General features: G+C 51.5%; 1 protein-coding gene across 1 annotated transcript in view; it reads left to right on the forward strand.

Moving 5' to 3' along the window:
* Window positions 1–23,168, forward strand: part of MDN1 (midasin AAA ATPase 1) — a 2,002,810-nt gene that overhangs the window by 666,982 nt on the left and 1,312,660 nt on the right. The window contains exon 36 of the mRNA XM_085611158.1: window positions 15,349–15,557. Within this exon, the coding sequence (XP_085467284.1) occupies window positions 15,349–15,557 (209 nt within the window). The remainder of the gene's footprint in view (window positions 1–15,348; window positions 15,558–23,168) is intronic.

Genomic DNA, 23,168 nt, shown 5'->3' on the forward strand with positions numbered 1-23,168 from the left:
TTCTTAATTTTGGCTAGTTACTCTTGGAAAAATCATGGGCCAAATTATGTTCTTTTGTACTCGAACAAGGAGCCGTCGGGCACAATTGTGCTTATTTTCCCAATCCTTCTTTTTGGAATACAGATCTACTAATTGCCTTCAGTTATATTACTTTTCACAGTGACTAAATACTACTTGTGCCTGTGCTGTAGTGTTCTTTTTTGTGTGCAATCCCAAAAGTGCCTCATGCTTTTTTTCTGATAACCATTTTCTGTTTTGGATAAAGCATGTAGTCTTAACAGTTTTTTGTAGCATATTTCATTTTCTGATTCTTATGCGAGCTGCTATTTTTTAGAAATCATAGTAGCTGTCATTCCCAAGAATTGAATTCTCATTTGTGCAGGTGGGCCTTTTACTTTGAAACATAACTTAGGTGGCAAGGACTTTTTGGTGTCAGTTGAGTGCATTCATGTGTTGGCTAATGGCCCATCTCCACCACCAGTTTCATCCCAGCCTAATGTTGTTTAGTAAGGAGGTAGACTGATGGCAAGTCTAGAAGAACCGCTCCTTTGTGTTAACTCTCTACCATTGCCTATGTTAAGGATTCTCATGATATTGAGCTATGTAGGAACTTAGAATTTTGTCACAGTAATGGAAAATACACTGCTTGATCGAAAATGTTGCCAAGCCCACCAGGCTAGACCAATCTCCCACTCAACATAAAATAAAAGCAGAGAAGTTGAGTGTTTTATTGAGTGCATATGGTTCTTTTCTACTTTGCGTATTATTCTTTTGCCTGCATCTATAACTACCTCTCCATGTGTTGGTACAGATATGTTATACCTTTTTGTGCAAGAAATGCATGTAAATTAATTTGAGTCTCATCTTTCAACTAAATCATATATTGAGTTGTCACATTGGTTCTTTCATAGGCAGGCATGTCATCGTGTCTGGCTTACTTGCTTGTAATGCTAACAGTGGACACACATGGTGGCAGCAGAATGCAATGCATGTAGAATTTTGAAGTTGAAATTCACTATGCTATATCTCTGCCGACATAATAGCAAGTGAATGTCGGTTTATCATAACGAGATATGATGGGGCCCTGTACTGTATCGATCTCACATTTGGAAAGAGACGTGATTTTCACTGTAGTCTAAGGCTAAACATTATGACTACAGCCGCAACCACAATTAAAGCAGAAAATATTCTGTCCATTATAACCTGTTGCATCTGATAAATGAGTCAGGCAAAGGATAATTACTTTTTCTGATTGACACTTCTAATTGCTGCTTCTTCGCCTTTTGATTTCCCCCAGGTGTCGAAGTGGATCTGGAACTTTTCATAGCAATATCTCCTGCATGCCTGCTGATTGTGCCACTGCTCAGCGGTGGCCTCGCTTCACTTCCATAAGTGACATCGCTGAGACATACAGAAGAGCCACTCCAGCGGAATTGCATCAGTTCCTTGTTTGCACCTTTTGCAGATACAGAGCTCCGCTTCCAACTTACTTGCTTTTCAGTGACACCAAAATTACATTAAAAAAAAGGAAAAGTGTTAAGGAAATGTCACCTACAAAAGACAGGCGCTAAGCTGTGTGACGCCATGACTGCAGGATGCCAACGTCTGTCACATTTCCACACAATGTGTGCTTGTGGTGTCTAGGGTTTTTCACGCATCTCAGTAATGCGACCCATGCCCCCTGATGCACCCAAAGGTAATCAGGGAGCGGAAGACGCAGTTATGTGCAGCCCAAAATAAAGAAAATTGATTGGTCGTGCTTAAGATTTGTGCTTGAGACAACGAACCCTTTACCTCTCCGAGGTTGTGGCGCTATTCCTCGTCTAGGGTCTCCAGGTCCTAGTTCTGCTCCAGTTCGACATCTTCCAGGATGTCAAGGATGAAGGTGAGGGAGAAGTCGTTCCGCAAGCTTATGAAGACCAAGTGGGATTTGTCCCAGTCTTGCCACTCCAATAAGAAGTTATGCACTAGGTCCCAACTCGGCTGCCATCATCCAACTTTAGGAATGTTCCGAGACTGGTCCTGATCTGTCCTGTGATACCAGGATTCTTGCTGACACTACAGCAAAGTCCTTGAAATAATGCATGATGCAATATTTCAGGGCAAAGGTGGCACACATTAAAAGCTCCAGTGAGCCTCATGGAACTGCAGGAGCCTCCAGTCCGAGACTAGCTGACTTATGTTTTGCTATGAGATTAACAAGATGCAGCCTCTCAGTTTAAATTATTTTCAGCCACTCACTTGAAGCCAGTACTATTGAGGTTATGGGTTTCAAGGTAAGTACTTAGCTTTTGGAGGTGGTTTTCTGGGTTAGAATCAGAGTTCCCCCAGGGCCAAGGATGCACTCTCAAAGCACCCTCAGCGGCACTAGGGCGGCCAGGTGCAAAGTGTTGAGGCCCTGTGTTATCCAATGGAGGATAGGGTGCCTCCGGCTGGGGGCTGCTCACAAGCAGGCCATAAAGTTGTGGGAGCAAAGCTCCTTGTATCTGAAAGAAACACATACTGATAGATTCCTTACCTTAGAATTACCCCTAGGCGTCCGACTGGATCCCGAAATTTTCTTTGGCAGCAGTACCCCTGCGCGTCGGTAGGTGGCGTCGTGCGGCACCCCGTCAGTCGTTGGCGTCGTGGTCGCCGAGATGACGTCGCGGGCGCTACTTAGACGCCGCCCATGTGCGCTGACGTCAGTTCTTATTTCTCCGCGCCAGCAAGCGCAGATCCGGGAAGAGCAAGTACCCCCAGTCATTTTTTGACTGACTTTTTGAGACACTTTGTCTCTAATTTTTCATTGATTTTCGACTGCTGGTGCAGTTAGGATGCCCGGTTTTAAGTCCTGCGAGGACTTTCACCGCATGATGTCGGTGACGGATCCGCACCGAGTGTCTTTTCTGCCTGGGGCGCGACTGCGACCCCAAGTTGAGCCCCGACTGCTCGGCCATGTCGCCGAAGTCCTGCGGGAGCGGTCCTAAAAGCTGCTGGAGGCACGGCAGTCGGGTCCGTGCCTTTCGAGGTCCCGGTCCCGTGGGAGGTCGAGGGACCGTGCGTGGAGTCATCATCGATCTTCGGGATCCAGGTCTTGGCACCCGGGGTCATGTAAGGTGAAGAAGTCGAAGAAACGTCATCGTTCTCCAACTTCCCCTTGCCGGTGGCGCAACGCGGCTGAGGGTGTAGGTGGGTCCTCCCCCGCGGCTCCGGCAAAGCCTGTGCTGTCCCCGCCGGCCTACCCAGCCTTTCCGGGTCCGTCGGCAACTCCGGCCCAGATACAGGAGTTCCTGTCGGCCATGGCTTGCCTCTTTGGGCCGTCGGGTCCCACTGGTGCGCCTTCGGGCCCCCGCGGTCCCGACTGGGGGTCCTCGCGTTCCATCGCCGGCAGCTCCGACCCCGGCGTCACTGCCGGCTCCGGCCCTAGCGTTGCAGGACCCCCATGGATCCAGGCCTGGATCCGGAGCGACACCGGTTGACCTTGTAGCACCTCCACCGACATTGACCCCACCGGCACCACTTCCAACATCGCCCGCTCCTTGGTCGGCCCCGGTTTCAGCCCCGAGGGGGACACGGCGTCGGGACGGCGTCGATCGATACCGTTCTTGACGTTGCTTGGGGATTTCTATACCCATGTCCCTGCTCCTTATTTTCAGCCTGTAGAACTGTCTGATTAGTAAGGGGAGGACTAGGAGGATTGGGAGGGGTCTGAAGACCCTCTCGCAGCTGATTGCGAGTCTGAACAGCACTGGCCAGAGGAGTTGGGGGAAGCCAGTGGTCTGGATACCTCACCACACTTTGGCACGCTGTCTACTCCTACTGTGGCTATGGAGGAGGGCGCTAGTTATGCTGTGGTGTTGCGTAGGGCAGCCGAGGCTCTACACCTCGTGCTCCCTACTGTGGCTGTCAGGACTAACCTCCTGACAGAAGTGCTTCAGCCAGCAGCTACTTCTGCGGAGCCACTGCTCCCCTTCAACGAACCACTTTCCGACTTTCTTTTGGGCACCTGGTCCAGGCCCACCAAAGGGGCTCCTGTGGATAGGAACGAGGCCCGGCACCATAGCCTGGCTCCGGGTGACCCCATTTTCCTCTCTCAACAGCCCACCACCGAGAGCTCGGTTGTCCAAACCTCTGCTTCCCCAATCGCCTTCCCTTCCGCACCACCGGATAGGGAATCCAAGAAACTGAATCAGTTCAGAAAGAAGATTTTTTCTTTCGCCAATTCTGCGCTGCGGTCCGTGAACACCGCATGCCTCTTGGGCCGTTAATCCCACTCTCTGTGGGATACGGTGGTGCAAGCGCTGCCTCAGTGTCCGGAGGAGGCCCGGACAGCTCTCTCCCAGGCTGTTGCAGAGGGGAGAGACGCAGCTACGTTCATGATTCATTGTGGCCTAGACCCCGCCGACTCACTGGTCAGGTCGATTGCAACGACAATGGCGGTCAGATGCCACACCTTGTGGAGGACAACTGGATTTTCGGGGGATGTCCTAAGCACACGTATGGACATGCTCTTTGATGGCCGTCGCCTCTTTGACGACAAAGCAGACAGCGCGTTGGAGCGGTTTAAGGACTCACGGACTACGGCCAAGTCCTTGGGGCTCTCTGCAGTCTGCCCTCCTCCGCCTTCTGCTTTTCGCTCCTTTTGTGGCACTGGAAGGGGCACCCCGCAGCGTTCGCAACGGAGCCACAAGCCTGCGCAGCAACAATCCCAGTGCGGCCGTGGACGCGGGTTCTTCTGTGGCGGACCAAGGGGCCAGCGGGAGGGTCAGTAAACCTCCACCCCGGCCACCACTGCCTCCAAACTTTCCTAGTCTGAACTTTCAGGCCCTTCAAACGCCATCACCTTCCCCACTGGCGCACCATCACATTGGACAGGTGGGTTTTAGAGATAGTCCGATGGGGCTACTCCCTCACCTTCGAGACTACCACCTCGGTACCAATGCATGTCGGGGGATCACTTGGTGCTTCTTCAGCAGGAAGTTGCGGCCCTCTTGGCCAAGGAGTACATAGAGCGTGTTCCGACACCAGAAGTAGGTTGTGGTTGTTATTTCCACTACTTTCTGGTGCCAAAGAAAGACAAGAGCCTGCGTCCTATCTTAGACCTCCGGAACGTCAATCGCTTCCTCTGCAAAGAGAAGTTCAAGATGCTCACTTTGGCTCAGGTCTTGTCTGCTCTCGATCCACAAGACTGGATGGTAGTGCTGGACTTGCAGGATGCTTACTTCCACATCCTAGTCCTGCAGGCCCACGGACGCTACCTGTGGTTCACGGTAGGCCACAAGCACTTTCAGTTCACCGTGCTCCCTTTTGGCCTAACCAGCGCCCCTCTGGTGTTCACAAAAGTGATGGTGGTGGTCGCAGCTCATCCGCACAAATCATGGGTTTCAGTCTCCCCTATCTCGACGACTGGTTTTTGAAGGCGGGCTCGCTCCAGACAGTCATCTCCTACCTCCAGACTACGACCGACCTCCTGCATTTGCTGGGGTTCTCCATCAACGTGCTGAAGTCGCACATGATTACATCTCAGAAGCTCCTCTTCATTGTGGCACTTCTGGACCCAGTGCAGTTTCGGGTCTATCCTCCCGGACAGCGAGTCTGGGATATTCGAGCTCTGATTCTGATCTTTCAGCCCTTGTCCCGGGTTTCAGTCAGCGTGACCCTGAGGCTGCTAGGCCTCATGGCCTCCTGCATCCTGCTGAGCGTTCCTGCTTGATGGCATATGCAAGCTCTGCAGTGGAACCTGAACTTCCAGTGGGCGCAGCTTCAGGGGAACCTGTCCGATCACGTCCATATCTCGGAGGGCACTGCACAATAGTTGCAGTGGTGGCTCCCGATCCGACGTTGGGTGAACGGCAGATCCCTCTCCCTTCCCCAACCGGAGTTTACAGTAGTGACGGATGCGTCCCTCCTGGGATGGGGTGGCCACATGGGAGAGGCGGAGATCAGAGGCCTCTGGTCTCCGGTGGAGTCCAAGCTCCATATCAACCTTCTGGAGCTTCGGGCGCTCCGACTTGCACTGAAGGCATTCCTTCCCTCTGTCAAGGGGATGGTAGTGCAGGTGTTCACAGACCACACCACTGCCATGTGGTACTGCAATAAGCAATGTGGGGTGGGGTCGTGGACCTCTGGACATGGCTGGAAACTCAGGGCGTTTTCCTGGTGGTTCAACACCTGGCAGGTTCTCTGAACGCCAGGGCGGACGAACTCAGCCGCAAGTGCCTGATGGACCACGAATGGCATCTTCACTCCGTGGTGGCGCAAGGTCTCTTTCAGCATTGGAGAGATCCTTTGTTAGAGCTTTTCGCCACCAAAGAAAACGCACAATGTCATCAGTTCTGCGCGTTGGAATTTCCAAGGCGACATTTGCTCGTCGATGCTTTTCGTTGCGAGTGGAGTTGCGGTCTGTTGTACGCCTTTCTGCGTATACCTATCTGCCCAGAGTGCTGAAGAAGATCAGGCGCGACCGGCCACAAGTCATTCTTGTGGCCCCAGACTGGGCTCGAAGAGTATGGTATCCCGAGCTACTCAGTATGAGCATCGATCCCCTGATCAGACTGCCTCTTCGGGAGGATCTTCTGTCGCAGCGCAGGGGACGGTCCTCCACCCGAAGCTGTCCAGCCTCCACCTCTTTGCGTGGAGATTGAGCGGCAGCAGTTGATTCCTTTCGACTTGCCTCCTGAAGTTTGTGATGTCATTCTGGCAGCCAGGCGTCCCTCCACTAAAGTGGTATACGCCTGCAGGTGGAACAAATTTGTGGATCCCCTTTCTGCCCCTCTTTCTGAGGTCCTTTTGTTCCTTCTTTCTTTGGCCCGGCAGGGCTCTGCTCTGGGCACTATCAAAGCTTTCTTTCTGCCATTTCGGCCTTTCTTGGGCTTCCTGATCAGCCCTCTCTTTTCAAGTCCCCGGTTGTAAATAGATTTCTCAAAGGCATTACAGACCTTTTCCCTCCTGTTTCGTTTGTGATGCCACAGTGGGACTTGAATCTGGTTCTTACTCATCTTATGTGTGCTACTTTCGAGCCCCTTCTGAACTGTCCTCTTCGTCTCTTGACCTTGAAGACTGCCTTTCTGGTTGCCATCACCTCTGCTAGGGGAGTTGGCGAGCTCCAGGTTCTTTCTTGTAAGCCTCTTTTTCTGTCGGTCTATCCGGACAAGGTTGTGCTCAGGCTCCATCCTTTTTGCCAAACGTTGTTACGGCCTTTCACATTGGGTAGACCATTACCTTGCCCACCTTCTTTCCACCTCCATATCCTTCCAAAGGCTCCACGGTCTGGACCCAAAATGTGCGCTCCCATTTTATCTCACACAACAGTTCTGGGTGGATGACCAACTCTTTGTTGGCTACGTTGGTACCAAGAAAGGTCGAGCGGTACACGAGGATTATCTCCCGCTTGTGTATCAAAGCCTGTTACTCTTTGGCTAAAAAAGAGCCTCTGGTGGGGCTGCGTGCTCATTCCACTAGAGCTACTGCTGCCAATACTGCATTGCGACGAGGTGTCCCCCTGCAAGACATCTGTCAGGCAGCCATGTGGGCCTCGCTGCACACGTTTACTAAGCATTATTGCCTGGACAGCCAAGTCCGGAGAGACTGCTTCTTTGGCCGTTCTGTTCTTCGGGACTTCCTGATGTGATCTTGGTTCGCAAACCCACCACCAGGGTTGGTGTTGCTGGGGTATCTATTCTAAGGTAAGGAATCTATCACTAATGTGTCTTTCAGATGCACAAGAGACTTGCCTTCGGTAACGATATATCTGTAAGGAACATTAGTAGTGATAGATTCCTTACCGCCCCACCCCACCTCTCCGTTCTGCAAACTGATTTCTAGGGTTAAGGTCATCCCTTTCAGGGCCCTAGTTTCAATGCACCAGTGGTCATTATCTTGCATGGCTCTGTGTTCCTGGCACGGAAAGTTGTGTACAGAACTGAAGTCGGCGCGCATGGGCGGCGTCTAAGTAGCGCCTGCGACGTCATCTTGGCGACCACGACGCCAACGACTGACGCGGAGCCGCAGAATGCTACCTACAGACTCGCAGGGGTACTGCTAAGCGAAACTTTCAGGATCCATTCTGACGCCTGGGGGTAATTCTAAGGTAAGGAATCTATCCATACTAATGTTTCTTACAGTTATATCATTACCGAAGGTATGTAACTTGTTCATTAGGCTAGGGGCAAAGGGGGATCCGTGTTAGCACACAAAGTGCACTCACAGGGGCGGCTGGGTGGAGGGTTCTGTTTTGGAGTTGGATTCCCTGTTGATTTCAATGGGGATTCTCTGGTTCTATGAAAGACTGCAGGCTCGGGGATGAAGTCCTTCTGGAGGTGACCACTGGTTGGAGAATTAAGTTGGGATGCTAGGACACAGTCTGTTGGGCCACCCAAAGCTGTGGGACATGTGGTGTAGGAGTGTCTTTAGGCGCCTTGTTTTCTTACCAGCTCCGGTCACGGGGGATCGTCCAGAAAGGGGCTGGAGGCGTCGATTGGAGATTCAAGGCAGGTAAGAGATCGCCAGATCTCAGGTCAGGATCGCTGGGGAGACCTCCTTGTGGTGTTGGACCACTCTAACTCTTGGGCGTCGGGTGGAGACACACAGATTTGGCCTGAGCCAGAGTCTGTGGGTGAGCACATCCGGTGCTCACTGGAGGCGAAGTCTTGGTTTGGAAGGCAGGACAGTTCCTTCGGGTTCTTGGGGGCTGCTGGTTGCAGGACACACCTGGTTTTCGCTGCAGCAGGTTCGAGGTGGGCACAGGCCAGTAGGGCTGGGGATAAGTAGGTGGACATTGTCCTCTTAGTTCAGCGTGGCTTCTTTGGTCATTCTTCTTTTCTTCTGGTCGGTTCTTGTCTGAGGAGGCAAGGTTCGGGGTTGCCCCTAAATACTAGATTTGGGGGTGCGAGGGGGCATATGCCTCTCTCTGGTTGGCTGGGTCCCCCCCCATCTGCAAGATGGCAGGGACTGGGTTTTGCTTCACCTCACCTCCCACACCTTTGGGGTGGGGTTGGCAAAGGTGGGCACATCTCCCTTCCTCACTTGGTTTTCCCTCCGATTCTCCTGCCCAGAGTGGGGGTCAGAACCGGTGGGGCCCAGTTGCTGGAAGCAGCAAAAGCCTGGGGTAACTCACAAAGGCGGCAAGCCTTTGAAGCTTCCCGTTCGTGGACCCTGCCCATCCTGGGGGAGGAGGCTTGGCACCTCGTCCCAGGAGGTGCAGTGTTTCAGACCCCTGAGGGCAGAAGGCTCTAGACCCAGGGGTCCAGAAACATGTCTGGGGGTGGCCACTGGCGAGCAGCCACGCAGCCAGGACACGAGAGTTAGGTCATTTTTTCAGGGGTCATCTCTAAGATGCCCTCTGAGTGCATTTTTCATTTAATCTCACACTGGCATCGGTGTAGGTTTAATGTGCTGAGAAGTTTGATAGTAAACTTCCCAGTTTTTAGTAAAGCCATTATGGTGCTGGGGAATTCTTGATGACACATTCCCAGCACCCTGTAATCTTTATGGCATTACTTTCACTTACAAGAATTTTTCTGGACCGTGCAGGGGTATAAGGCTTATGCACCTGTACCCTTGCAGTTCCGGCCCAACGAGGAGCTGCACTATGATGAAGCATGACACCCCTTGCTGTGTGTGAGGGCCCTTTTTTCCTGACGGATCCGATACCCCGGACTCGATCCCTTCAGGAACATCTTGACCTACTTTCCCACAGGAACTGCACTCCTTCTCGAATTCCCATTTACCTGGGGGTGCGGGTGCTGGACCTTTATCTGCCCTCTGTCTCTCCTTGTGATTTTTTTAATAGCCTGGTGGCGCAACACACCTACTTGCATAGCTATTTTCCCACCTGTCCTGGTGGCAAATGGGCCTTAGGGCTTGGGGCAGCATCTCCCAGGTCTGTGGGAAGCCAGGTTGCATACAAAAGCGGCAGGGTCTTTGAAGTCCCTGGCCTTGATATGCAAGATAACTAGCCATCCTACTGGAGGAGGTGTGAACACCTTCCTCCAGTGCAGGAGTGGTTTCTGACCCCAGAGAGTGTGGACTTTCACCAGCAGGGGGTCAGAATCGGGTCTGTGGTGGCATGATGGATGATACCAGACAACCAGCACACTGAGGCTGGTAGGTTTTGAGGGGGCACCTCTAAGGTGGCCTCTAGGTGCATGTTTTAATAAATAGTCTACTGGTATCAGTATGGATGTATTAAGACAAGGAGTTTGATACTAAACACCATAGGTTTCAGTGAAGCCATCATGTAGCTGAGGAACTTGTAATGACCAGTGCATAGTACATATACTTAAGATGGCGTCCCTATTCATTTGTACTATCTAGTAATTTAATTAGATAGCGCAGGACCAAATCTTCTTCTGCAGATATATCCTCACATGTAATATAATGCACCCTGCCTTATGGCTATAAGTTCTGCTGTAGGGGTGACTTACATATATTGCATGCAGTGTCTGTGGGCAGGGCACACAGGGTGTGTGCCATGTGGTGTTTTGACACTTGTTTGCACCATTTTACGCAGCCTGCAGTGGCATTCTGCATGAGTTTAATGGTGGGGTGGCACAATCGATGCTGCAGCCCTTGGGGGGACCCTCTTTAGTACCCAGGCCCTAGGTACCAGGGATACAATTTACTACGGACTTAGTGGTGCTAAAGGTCTTACCAACTGGGGTACAATTGATCAGTTACTTTGTTTTAGGAATAGAGCACTGGCATTGAGGACCTGGTTAGCAGGAACTCACTGCACTTCTATCAAAATTGCATCAAATTTCAGATAAAAAGTAAGGGAGACCATTTAAAAAAGGGGCACTTTCCTACAATTGCCATGCAGCAACTGTCTAAATCCCACCTTCAAACCCCTTCAGGTACAACCTTTGCTTGGCACAGTCCTAGATGCACGGGTGGGTAAAGATTACCCAGTCTGGCCAGAGTACAAGCCTTCCAAAACGTGCTTCCTCTTTTTCAGCCAGATCGGCAGGTAACAGTCAGAACTGTGATGCTTCTACTAGGCATAATGGCATCCTGTTTAGCTATAGTTCCCTCATGCCAGGCTCCCCTTGTGTCCTTTACAGGAGTGCTTAGTGGCATAATGGTCTCGAGAGACGGTTCATCTAGAAGATCTAGTGTTTTGGGGCCGGAAGCATTGCTCTCTGCAGTGGTGGAACACAGACAGTAACAGGGACAACACTTGCCCGACCCACTTCTGCAAGAGACCATTACAACGAACGCCTCGCATACAGGTTGGGGAGCTCATCTCAAACATCTCAGTTTCCAGGGTTATTAGTCCCCCCTACCCAGCAACTTCTTCGCATTAATCATCTGGAGCTTCTGGAGATTCAGCTTACTCTCTGTGCTTTTCTCCCCATCATTCAGAACAAGACAATCTCAATACGCACAGATAACACAACTGCCAAGTTCTACCTACAAAAGCAAAGGGGTAAGCATTCACCACAGCTGTCCAGTGTAGCCCAGAGCATCCAGCGGTGGTCAATACATCACAGAATGCACCTTCTCATACAACATAAAACGGGGGTGGACAACGATGTAGGTTCCCTCCTCAGCAGGACGCATCAACAAGTACACAAATGGGAACTTCATCCCAGGCCCTACGCCTGTAATTTCAGCTCTGGGGGTTTCCACACATTGATCAGTTTGACACCAAAAATCAAAATGCCCAAGCTTTGCTGCCAGACTACCACATCCATAGTTCTTGGTCAACGCACTGTGAATGAGTTGGTCACGATTTTTTGCCTACTCTTTTCAGTCTCTCCCATTCCTAATTTGTGATGAGGAGACTGAGACATACATTCCTCACTCGTATTCTAGTGGTACCAACCTGGGCACGCCAGCAGTGGTGTTTCATGCTGCTAGAACTCTCTATAGTCCCACACGAGAAGCTCCCCAACAATCCGGACCTTCTCACGCAAAACCATGGCACTCTTAGTCATCCCAAACGTCAGGAACTCAACCTTGCGATCTGGCTCCTGAGTTCTTAAAATTTGGTTACCTCAGTCTACCAGAAGAGTGTGTGTCCATTCTTAAACAGGCGCATAAACCCACGCTCAGGGCCTGTTACTCGGCCAAATGGAAACATTTTGTATGCTACTGTCTCCCAAAACACATGAATCCCTTCCCAGCATTGGTACAGGATATTTTGTTACTTGCTATACTTGCAGAAGTCAAGGCTAACCTATACCTCGATCACATTTCTCTTGGCTGCTATAGCTGCCCATCTACAGAACAGACAACAGGGTTCCTTATTCAGAAAACCTGCTATTAAAGCGTTCATGGAAGGTCTTGAAAGGCTTATTGCACCCAGGACACCCCCGTTCCAGTTTGGAACTTAAACATTGTCCTCGCTAGGCTCATGGGCCCTCCACTTTGAACCCCTTCACTCTTCCCCACTGCAATTCCTATCTTGGAAGGTGGCCTTTCTTTGTGGTCATCACTCCCTTAAGACTAGTCAGTAAGACACATGCTCTTACTTTAGAAGAGCCCTTTTTCCAGGCACACCAAGATAGAGTGGTCCTCGGAACCAATCCAAGATTACGTCCTAAGTTGGTCTCCTGTTACCACTTTAATCAGACAATTGAACTGCCATTCTTCTTTACGCAACCAGAATCTGTCACAAGATGTGCTCTGCATACTCTTAATGTTAAAAAAGCACTCATACTATATTGATAGAACAAAGCCATTTTGTAAGACCCAACAACTATTTGTGTCATACTCCAAGCCTCACATGGGACGTGCTCTTTACAAAGCAGGCGTAGTGCGTTGTTTATTCAAATGCAGACAAACTTGTGATGCCAAAATTATGAGAACCCTTTGTGCCCCTCCTAGACCTCACTACACTCATAAGAAAGGGCTTCCATGGCTTTATTTTTAGTAATATAACATTAGCTGACATCTGCAAAGCAGGTAACTGGTCTACCCGACATACCTTCTCTAAAAATTACTCTGTGGACGTTCTGGCCAGACATCAAGCTAGAGTTCGCCATGCTGTTCTACTTACATTTTTCCAGTCTTCTGCAGCATCCTCTGGCTAAGCTACCGCTCTTATCAGGACTGCTTTACAATCCATGCACAGAATGTGTATCTACAGCTACACATGCCACGAGCAAAAATGTTACTTATCCTATAAGCATCTGTTCGTGACATGTAGTGTATTCTAATATTTTCCTGCCATTCTTGTATCCTTTCATTTGCATTGTCATCTTTATTGAATTCTCTATGCTCCATCTTCAGTCTCGCTCTATGTGCGGTAGAAAACTGTTTAAGAATGAAGCCAGTAAAGGATTTGCGGGGTGGGACCTCATAAGCATCTCCAAGGTCTGTGACCACTGGAAGCGGGGTGTAGTGATCCCGTTCGAGCAGTTGCAGACAGAATATCGGATGGAACGGACAGAGCATTTAAGATATCTGCAAATACTACATGCACTAAGCAAGGCCATATTTAAGGGGACCGTCGTACCCGAATCCTCTCCACTCGAGGATCGATTGTTCACGGACCACCTAGCCAAGAAAGCTATATCGTTGACATATCGTAAACTGGTGAACCATCAAAAAGATCCCACAGGGATCCTTAAAAGAAACTGGGAGGCTGAGGTGGGGGAAATGGACGAACAAGAGTGGCAGGAGGCGCTGGCGTCCCCGCGGGAGGTGGCGATCCCGTCCAAAATAAAACTGGTGCAACTTAAAATACTACACCGGGTATACTACACTAGATCCACACTTCATAAAATAGGGAGGGCAGATACTCCGCTCTGCCTACGGGGGTGCGGCCTCCAGGGCACCTTCTATCATACCATATGGGATTGCCCTGACATCGCTACATACTGGAGGGAAGTTATGGCAACGGTCTCCCGGGTTTCCGGTCACGATGTCCCCCCTGAGCCACGGATGTGTTTACTGAATGTTTTGGACGCTACCGATCTTAACCACGCCGACCAAACCTGGGTAGCCATGGGACTGGCGTTGGCGAAGAGGAATAGTGCACAACACTGGGGGTTACGGTCAACCCCCTCCCATGCGTGGTGGTGTCGTGACCTGGACGGTGCCATGATTGCTGAAAGGGTGGTCTGTATTAACAGGGGTTGCCCCCGGAAATGGCAGCGGGTTTGGGGAAAATGAAATGCATTCAGGGGTAATATATGTGAACCGCCTCTGTCAGACTCTGAGTCAGAAATGAGCGAATAGAATATGGGCATCATTACGCTATAAGGGATAGTGGAACCAGGGAATGGGAGAGGCTCTATGATGTAACATGAGGTGTGTGGAAAATGTTAAACATAAATGCATAACGGCACTATCAAGGATGTTATAATTTGAACTATGTGGTAACAAACTGTCTCTTTGGGAGTGAAGCCTGTATTGACAAGAGGTGTACAATTACTGTTAATAAAAATTGTTTAAAAAAAAAAAAAAAAATGAAGCCGATTCCCATGCGCATTACCACTAATGGGTGGAGTCACTAGACCTCGAAATGACTTCCTTCTTAGAAAAACAAATTGTACACGTCTGAACCTCACATTCGATGGCGGAAGAATGTGAATCTACACCACTATGTGCAGCGCCCAGATGCTTACAGGGTAAAAACCATTTTCCTTTCTGTACCACTTAATACTACAGGCATAACATCTATAAAGTTGATTCCCATCTTGGGTCATGTGTAGGAAATGGGTTTAATACTGAGGAAGACGACATTTCTGGCAGTGGTTCTACATCTAGTGAAAAAACATAATGGGGTCCATAATAACATTACAGCATGTCTTATAGGCAATCTAAAGACGTCCCTTAGTGGTTCATATAGATCCTCTACACTAAGATATCCGTTTGTAGTTGATACTGTTTGCTAGTGTTTCAAAGCGACTGCCTAAGGATTGCACCCAGAATGTAACCTCTCTGGTACTGGTATGCTTTTTTTTTTTTATATTAAAGGGTTGGAATCCTGATTGGAGGGCACTCAGTTTGATAGAGCAGTGTGTAACGGTAAAAAGTATTTCATGTTTACCCTCTTCTACTTTGTTTTGTTAAAAAACACTTAAGACTATATTATTCACCTGGAAGAGATTTCCATTTGGATCAAGTAATGTAGAATAAAGCTATAAAGTTAATACTCAACGGCAATGCAATTGGATTGCTGTGAATGCAGAAAATGCCTGTAGAAAAATAAGCTTACAAGATCCAGTGACAAACCTGAAAAGGTGCAGTAAATCAGTTTTCTGTCTTTACGCTGTTGGTATGATTTGTGTTTTTTCTGCCATTCATTAAACCATGGTATTCAGGAATCAGTGTTTATATTAGTTTTTGGACTAGGTCAACAGTCGATTACAAGAATCACGAGTCAGACATTAATAATTTGTTTTGTTTTGTTTGCAGGTACAAAGTCTCAAGGAGATAATTGCACAGATTATGATCTCGGTGCAGGGACCACATCAATGAACACCCAGCGGCTGCTGCGAGCCTTGAAACTGAACAAGCCAGTTCTGCTGGAGGGTTCTCCTGGTGTGGGCAAGACGAGCCTTGTGGCTGCTTTAGCCAAGTCTTCAGGAAACAAGCTTGTTCGCATCAACCTCTCTGAGCAAACGGTATACTGAATTTGCCATTGATTGTTCCATAACTTATTTTTCCCCTCAAGACCCGATTGATGATTGAAATATGTAACCTAGAATGCGGTTCTGTAGATATTGTGTTTTAGTGTGGGCAAAAAAAGGACTAAAGATATTTAAATCATTTAAAGTTTTATCGCAGGACATTTTTTATTGTTCCAGAAAATATTTATTTTACTATTTTTCTTTATCTTGTACCAAATCCACTGTTGGGGGAGGAAATAAGAGTTGTGAACTGATAATCTCCAAGAATAATGGAAGTAACATTAATTGTGACAGAGTTTGTATTACCTATTTTTGTACTTGACGCTTTCCAACTCTTTATTTCTTTATTGCCATTTTCCAGGAGGACGTCTTCCATCAGTTAGCCTGCTTGACTGACTTTTTGACCACTAAATAATTTCCAACTGTTCTGCCAACCTCTCCCTGCCATTTGACATAAACTGAATATTATCCTATAAAATAAGTCATACTCTTCTCTTTCAGAACACAAGGCCATTATCTGAAAGAGACACGTTAGTGATAGATTCCTTACCTTAGAATATCCCCAGGCGTCAAACTGGATCCAGAGGTTTTTCGTCAGCAGTACCCCTGCGTGTCAGTAGGCGTCGTCGTACGGCTCCGCGTACGTCGCTGGCGTCGTCGTCGCCAAGATGACTTCGCTGGAGCTACTTAGACGCGCCTACGTGCGCTGACGTCAGTTCTTTCTTTTTCCGCGCTAGCAAGGGCAGATTCGGAGAGAGCGGTACCCCCAGTCATTTTGTATCTCTGTTATCAAGTATATATCACTCTACAGGTGCATCGGGATGCCCGGTTTGAAGTCCTGTGTGGCCTGTCCCTGCACGATGGTGGTGAGTGTCTCTTCTGTCTATGGCGCGACTGTGAGAAAGTGCCATCTTTCTTGCATGGTATTCCCCCACTTTTTGCTGAAATGCTGAATGTACTTTGACTGAGTGTGCCCTGGACTCCTGCCAATCAGGTGCCCAGGGCCCATGTTCCTTCCCTAAACAAAAACCTCAAAACCAAATTGGCAAACCCTGGCCGCATGTCAGCCCCTGGTAAATGGTACCCTGGGTACCCAGGGTCCTGTGACCAGGGAAGGCCTCTAAGGGCTGCAGCACTTATTGTGCCACCCTTAGAGGCCCTGTACCCCAGCACCCACACACTGCCCTGGCAGGCTGAGTGTCTGGGTACAAGACAAAACAGAGTCGACATGGCACACGGTGCCATGCCCTCAAACTACACTGCCCTGGCATACATCAGCCACCTCTCTAGCTGTGTGCCCTATGCCAGTGGTGTGGGCACAGAGGAAGGAGCCCTGTGCCCTTACAGTACCCAGGTCCATTCCTGGGCCCTGTAAGTGCAGTGCTGCCATTTAAGAGTACATTGTGATGGGAGCTTGTCAACGCAGCACCATAATGGCAGCACTGAAGCTTGAGAAGTTTGGTATCAAACTGCTCAGCACATTAAATCCACACTGATGCCAGTGTGGGATTTAATGTACCAAGCATCACAGAGGGCATCTTAGAGAGGCCCCCTGAAACCTAACCCACAATCCACGTCTGTTCTGAGGCTGCCTAGGCTGCCACACAGCAGGCATGTTGCGGGACCCCTGGGTAGGAGAGCCCCTGCTCTCCTGGGCCTGCAACAATGCATCGTGGGCGAGGTGCTAAATCTCCTCCCCCAGGATGGGCAGGGGGAAGCTTCAAAGGCATGCCACCTCTGTGAGCTTCTCCAGGCCACTGCAACCCCCCACTCTGGCGGGAAGTTTGGCCGGAAACCCCAAATAAGGACAGGGGATGTGCCAGCCTGCCAAACCCACCTCTCAGGTGGGGGAGGCGAGGTGAAGCACATCCCCAGCTCTCGCCATCTTGAAGATGGGAAGCCCTACCCAATCAGGACTAGGCTACTGCCCCCCCCACAGGAGAGAGGCAGGATAGGGGGTGTACCCACCCCAGGACAGGTACCCATTGGTCCCTGCCCTTCACCTACCTGTAACACCCCTAAATCTAATATTTAGGGGCATCCTGTACCTTCCTTCCAGAGATTCCAGATTCCAAAATACGAAGAAGAGCTAGACGAAAGAAGACCTGCCCTGCAGCTGCTAAGAAGAGAAAGACACAAACTGCTTTGGCCCCAGCCCTACCGGCCTGTCGACCCTCGAACCTGCTCCTGCTCCAACCCGGCATCTCTTGTGGCCAGCAACCTCACAACCACCGGAGGACCTAGCTACCTTTTGACTCTAAGCCCCTGGGACTCCCATGAGTAGAGGCTCTATTCAAAATCTACTTCTAAACCCTGGCAGCAGCCCGGAACCGCAAACCCAGCACACTCTGCACCAGCCAAGCCTGGCCTGTGCCGAAGTGAACAAAGACCACAAGGACGACCCCATGGCGACTGTGACCCCGAGTCCGGCACCCACGGACCTCCCTCGACACTCCTGAAGAAGCCTGCAGCCTCAGAACAAGGTGCCCCCCAACAGCGATCAACAGAGGGTAAGAATTCCCGATACCAAAAGGCACCCCTGCACCCGGCCCCCCGCGGCCCTCTGTGCCCAATCCCGGGGCACCTACCTATCCTCCAACTACCCAACTTACCTCTCGAAGTGGTGGTGGCACCTGAAGAATCTTCGTCCCCGAGCTTGCAGTCTTTTTCTAAACCGTAGATTTCCCATTGAAATCAATTGAGCGCCCGAAGGCTCAAAAGCACCCTGCACCCAGCCGCCCGAGTGGCCCTGGCAGTGCAACCTCTACACCTATCTACCTCCCCACTTGCCCTGAGTAAGTGACCAGGAGCCCAGCTCCCACAATCGCGTGGCCTGCTAGTCAGCAGCCACCAACCAATGCCCCCCTATCCCTCCGAGGATAACATTGGGCCTAACTCTCTCTGCACCCGGCCGCCCTAGTGCCGCTGGGGGTGAACCAACTGTACCTACCTGACCCTGGGGGACCCCTGAGTCTATGCCCAGAGCCTCGACTCTGCCAGTCGAGTACTTACCTTTAAACCGATAACTCAATTTTCTTCATAGGGTAACATGGACTGGCTTTTTCCTGGAAGTGTGGACTTTTCAAATCTTAAAATATTCACCAAAAATCAGCCGAGTAAAAACGAAAATACTCACCTGCTCTTAGGTGAGCTCCCAGTGCTGGAACTTGGTGCCCAGCACTGACTCTGAAAAATACTTACAACTGTACTTACCAGTAACCCAATTTTCTCCCATAGGAAATCATTGACTGTTTATCTGTGAAATTTCTTGTAAGTGTTAATTTCTGCAAACTTTAAATACTCTTTAAAATTCATATAACTTCTGAAAACGTAATTGCTTACCTGTTTTGGATAAAGGTCCCAGTACTGAGTCTAGGTACCCAGTACTGGATTACAAAAGTAACGAGAACATACTGTACCTGCAAGTTGAATTTTCTTCCATAGGGAATCTTTGACTGTTTTCTATGAAATGTTTTCTAAGTGTCAACTTTTAAAATAGCAAAATATTGTCTAAAAATCATCACAGTAATTAAGTCGACTTTTATCACTTGATTCTAAGTACTGACCCAGGACTGAATCTAGGATCCAGTCCTGGAATTCCAAAAGTAATCCTAAAAGTAACCTGTGGCAAAAAACTTCCATTGAACTCAATGCATTATTGTGTTTAAAATCGTGCTGCCTATTGCAGCCACTTGTAACTGTTTACAAAAGTCAATTGCATATTGCAAAAGTATTTATATAAAGCATCTAATTCTGAGAAAGTATATTTTAATTCCAATTGTTGGTTCTAAAATAAAACAAGCATATATTTTTTATATATAAACCATTGGCCTAGAGTTCAGTTATTGAGTGTGTGAGACCATTTGCTGACTGAGCGCGTACAACAAATGCTTTACACTGTCCTCTGATACTGCCTTACTGCTCGACCAAGCTACCACTTTAGAGAGTAAGGTTATATCTAACTTTAGCCTCTGCCAAACCTCTGGGGACTCTGTACAGCCACTTTCTCACAGCGACCACAACTCCGAGTTGTGCCCCCACTGCCAAGGCCATGGCTCTGAAAACTTTGCAGGAGCGGTCCTGAAAGTGGCTGGAGGCCCGCCTAGCTACCCTTTCCGGGTTTATCAGCGGCTCCGGCCCAGCTGCAGCAGTTTCTGTCAGCCATGGCCTGTGTCTTCGGACCGTCCGGCCCTGCCGGTGCGCCTTGGGGTCCCGCAGGCCCAGCTGGGGGTCCTCGTTCTTCAACGCCGCCGGCTCCGGCCTGACGTCGTCGACGACGCCGGCTTAGACGCCGAGGGACCCCCGTGTATCCAGGCCTGGATCCCTGTCCATGCCGGTTGGCCCTTTATGACCTCCACCGGCATAGAGGGAGATGCTGCTGGTGCCGGCCACTGCTGACGCCGTCCCCGATTTCCTCCCCAGCGTGGAGCCAGTGCTGGAAGGGTGTCTACTGACGTCGATTCCGACGCCGTTTGGGAACATCTATCCCTATGTCCATCGACGTCCATATGTTCCACTTGTTCATCAGGCTGTGGAGGACTGGGAGGGGTCTGAGGACCTTCTCGCAGCTCAATGCAAGTTAGATCCGGACTGGGATGAGGATCCGGGGGATGCAGGTGACCAGGATTATGCTCTGGAACCTGGCGCACTGTCTCCTTCTACCATGGCTACGGGCGAGGGTGGTTCATATTCTATGGTGTTGCGTAGGGCAGCCGAGGCTCTCCACCTCGAGCTCCCTACTGTGGCAGTCAGGACTAACCTCCTGACAGAGGTGCTTCGGCCAGCTTCTGCTTCTACGGAACCGCTGCTGCCCTTTAACGATGCACTCTCGGACGTTCTTTTGGGCACCTGGTCCAGGCCCAACACAGGCACTCCTGTCGACAAGAACGTGGCCCGACGCTATCGCCCGGCCCCGGGCGACCCCGTTTTCCTCTCCCAACACCCCACCCCCGAGAGCTTGGTTGTACAAGCCTCTGCGTCACCAAGCGCATTCCCTTCCGCACCTCCGGACAGGGAATCCAAGAATCTGAAAGAAACACGTTAGTTAGATTCCTCACCTTAGAATATCCCCAGGCGTCAGACTGGATCCGGAAGATTTTTCGTCAGCAATACCCCTTGCGCGTCGCTAGGCGTCGTCTGCGGCTCCGCGTCCGTCGTCGGCGTCGTGCGCCGGGATGACGTCGTCGGAGTACTTAGACGCCGCCCTCGCGCGCTGACGTCAGTTCTTCTTTTTTCCGCGCCAGTAAGCGCAGATCCGGGAGAGCTACCCCTTTTAGTCTTTTTTGACTAAATCTTTTTTGATCATTTTTGATCCTTGTCTGTCGACATCTGGTGCCGGTAGGATGCCTGGGTTCAAGGCTTGCGAGGATTGTCATCGACTGATGTCGGTGACCGATCACCACCGCCGGTGCCTCTACTGCTTAGGCCCCGACCACGACGCGGAGTCGTGCAACGACTGTCAGGCCCTGACTTCGAAGGCTAGGCGGGAGCGGTCCCGCAAGCTTCTCGAGCTTCGCCACTCGGCTCCGCGTCGTGCGCGATCCCGGTCCAGGAGGAGGTCCAAGGATCGCTCGCGGAGCCCTAGCCGACGCCGTCGATCGTCCGGCTCCAAGTCGTCGGGTAAGTCCAAACGCTCAAAGAAGTCCAAGAAGCGACATCGCTCTTCGTACTCCCCTCGCCGGTCGCGCGACTCGGCCGAGGGTCAGGGTGGTTCCACCCCCGCTGCTCCGGCGGAGCCGCAGGTGCCGCGTCCGCCCCCATACCTTCCGGTCCCTGGGGCTGACGCGGCGCCGGCGGAGATCAGTGCCTTCCTCTCGGCCATGAGGAGCCTGGCCCCGCCGTCGACGCCCGCTGGCGCGCCTTCGGGCCCCGCGGACTCGACTGGGCGACCTCGCGTGCCGGCGGCTCCGGCCCCGGCGCCGTCGACGACTCCGGTCTCGACGCCGCAGGTCCCCGCGGGGCCCATGCCTGGGCCCCAGTCGACGCCGGTTGACCTAGTCACTCCTCCACCGGCGCCGACGCCTGAACCACCGACGCCGTCACCGGCGCCGCCGACGCCTTTGACGCCGCCACCCCAGTTTAGCCCTCATCCGGACCCGGCGCCGGCACGGCGTCGACCGACGCCGCATCCGACGCCGCTTGAGTCCTACCATCTCTACAGTCCGGTTCCGATCATTCCTCCTGTTTATCAGGAATCGGAAGAAGGGGGCGACTGGGAGGGGTTCGAGGACCCTCTGGCTGTTCAGTCACAGCTTTCTCAGGACTGGGCAGATGAACTGGGGGAGGCCAGTGGGCTGGACACCTCGCCAGACACTGGATTCACTTCTCCTCTGACCGTGGCTTCGCAGGAGGGTGCAGCATTTTCTGTGGTGCTGCGCAAGGCGGCCGAGGCCCTTGGGCTCGAGTTGCCTGCCGTGGCTGTGAGGACTAACATCCTCACTGAGGTGCTTCAAACCTCAGCAAGCTCCACTGAGCCTCTGCTGCCGTTCAACGAGGCCCTCACTGACGTTCTGCAGGGCACCTGGTCCAAGCCCTCCACAGTTCCTCCTGTGGATAGGAACGTTGCCAGGCGCCACCGCCCTGCTCCGGGCGACCCCAGTTTCCTGTCCCAACACCCCACACCCGAGAGTCTGGTTATCCAGGCCTCTACCTCCCAATCCTCCTTCCCGACCGCTCCGCCGGACCGGGATTCCAAGAGACTCGAGCAGTTTGGCAAGAAACTGTTTTCGTCCCTTAGTTTGGGCCTGCGGTCCTTAAATACCGCCTGTCTCTTGGACCGTTATTCCCATTCCCTGTGGGATACGGTGGAGGACGTGCTGCCCCTGTGTCCGGAGGAGGCCCGGACGCGTCTTACCCAGGCTTTGGCCGATGGGAGGGATGCAGCACGGCACGCCATACGATGTGGGCTTGACACCACGGGCTCGCTGGGTCGGGCGATTTCAACCACGGTGGCGCTCCGCCGCCACGCCTGGATGCGGTCCACGTCATTTTCCGGGGATGTCCAGACCACCCTCATGGACATGCCCTTTGATGGCACTCGCCTGTTTTGTGAGAAGGCGGACAGTGCGCTGAACCGCTTTAAGGACTCCCGGGCTACGGCCAAGTCCTTGGGCCTCTCGGCTCCGCGGGCGCACACCTCCGCTTTTCGCCCCTTTCGTGGCCAAGGAAGGGGCGCCTCCTCACGTCCGCAAAGCCACCAGCCGCAGAACCAACCTGCGCGCGGTCGCGGACGTGGCTTCCGCCGTGGCGGAAATGGAGGCCGACGTGGTCAGCCCACTTCCACCCCTCCAGCATCCGCCTCAAAGCCCTCCTAGTCCGAGCTTTCAGGCCCATACCACGCCAGTGGGCGGCAGAGTTCGCCATCACCTGCTCCACTGGCGGTCCATAACATCGGACAGGTGGGTGCTGCAAATCGTCCGAAGGGGCTACTCCCTCCCCTTCGAGACGACCCCTCCAGCCATGCCACCGCGGCACCACCGTATCTCGGGGGATCATTTGAATCTTCTCCGCGAGGAAGTTTCGGCTCTCTTGGCCAAGGGGGCCGTCGAGCGCGTTCCGAGTCCAGAAGTAGGTCGTGGTTGTTATTCCCACTACTTTCTGGTTCCC

The sequence above is a fragment of the Triturus cristatus genome, chromosome 6 (genome assembly GCF_964204655.1).
Source record: "Triturus cristatus chromosome 6, aTriCri1.1, whole genome shotgun sequence".
NCBI classification, from domain to species: domain Eukaryota; kingdom Metazoa; phylum Chordata; class Amphibia; order Caudata; family Salamandridae; genus Triturus; species Triturus cristatus.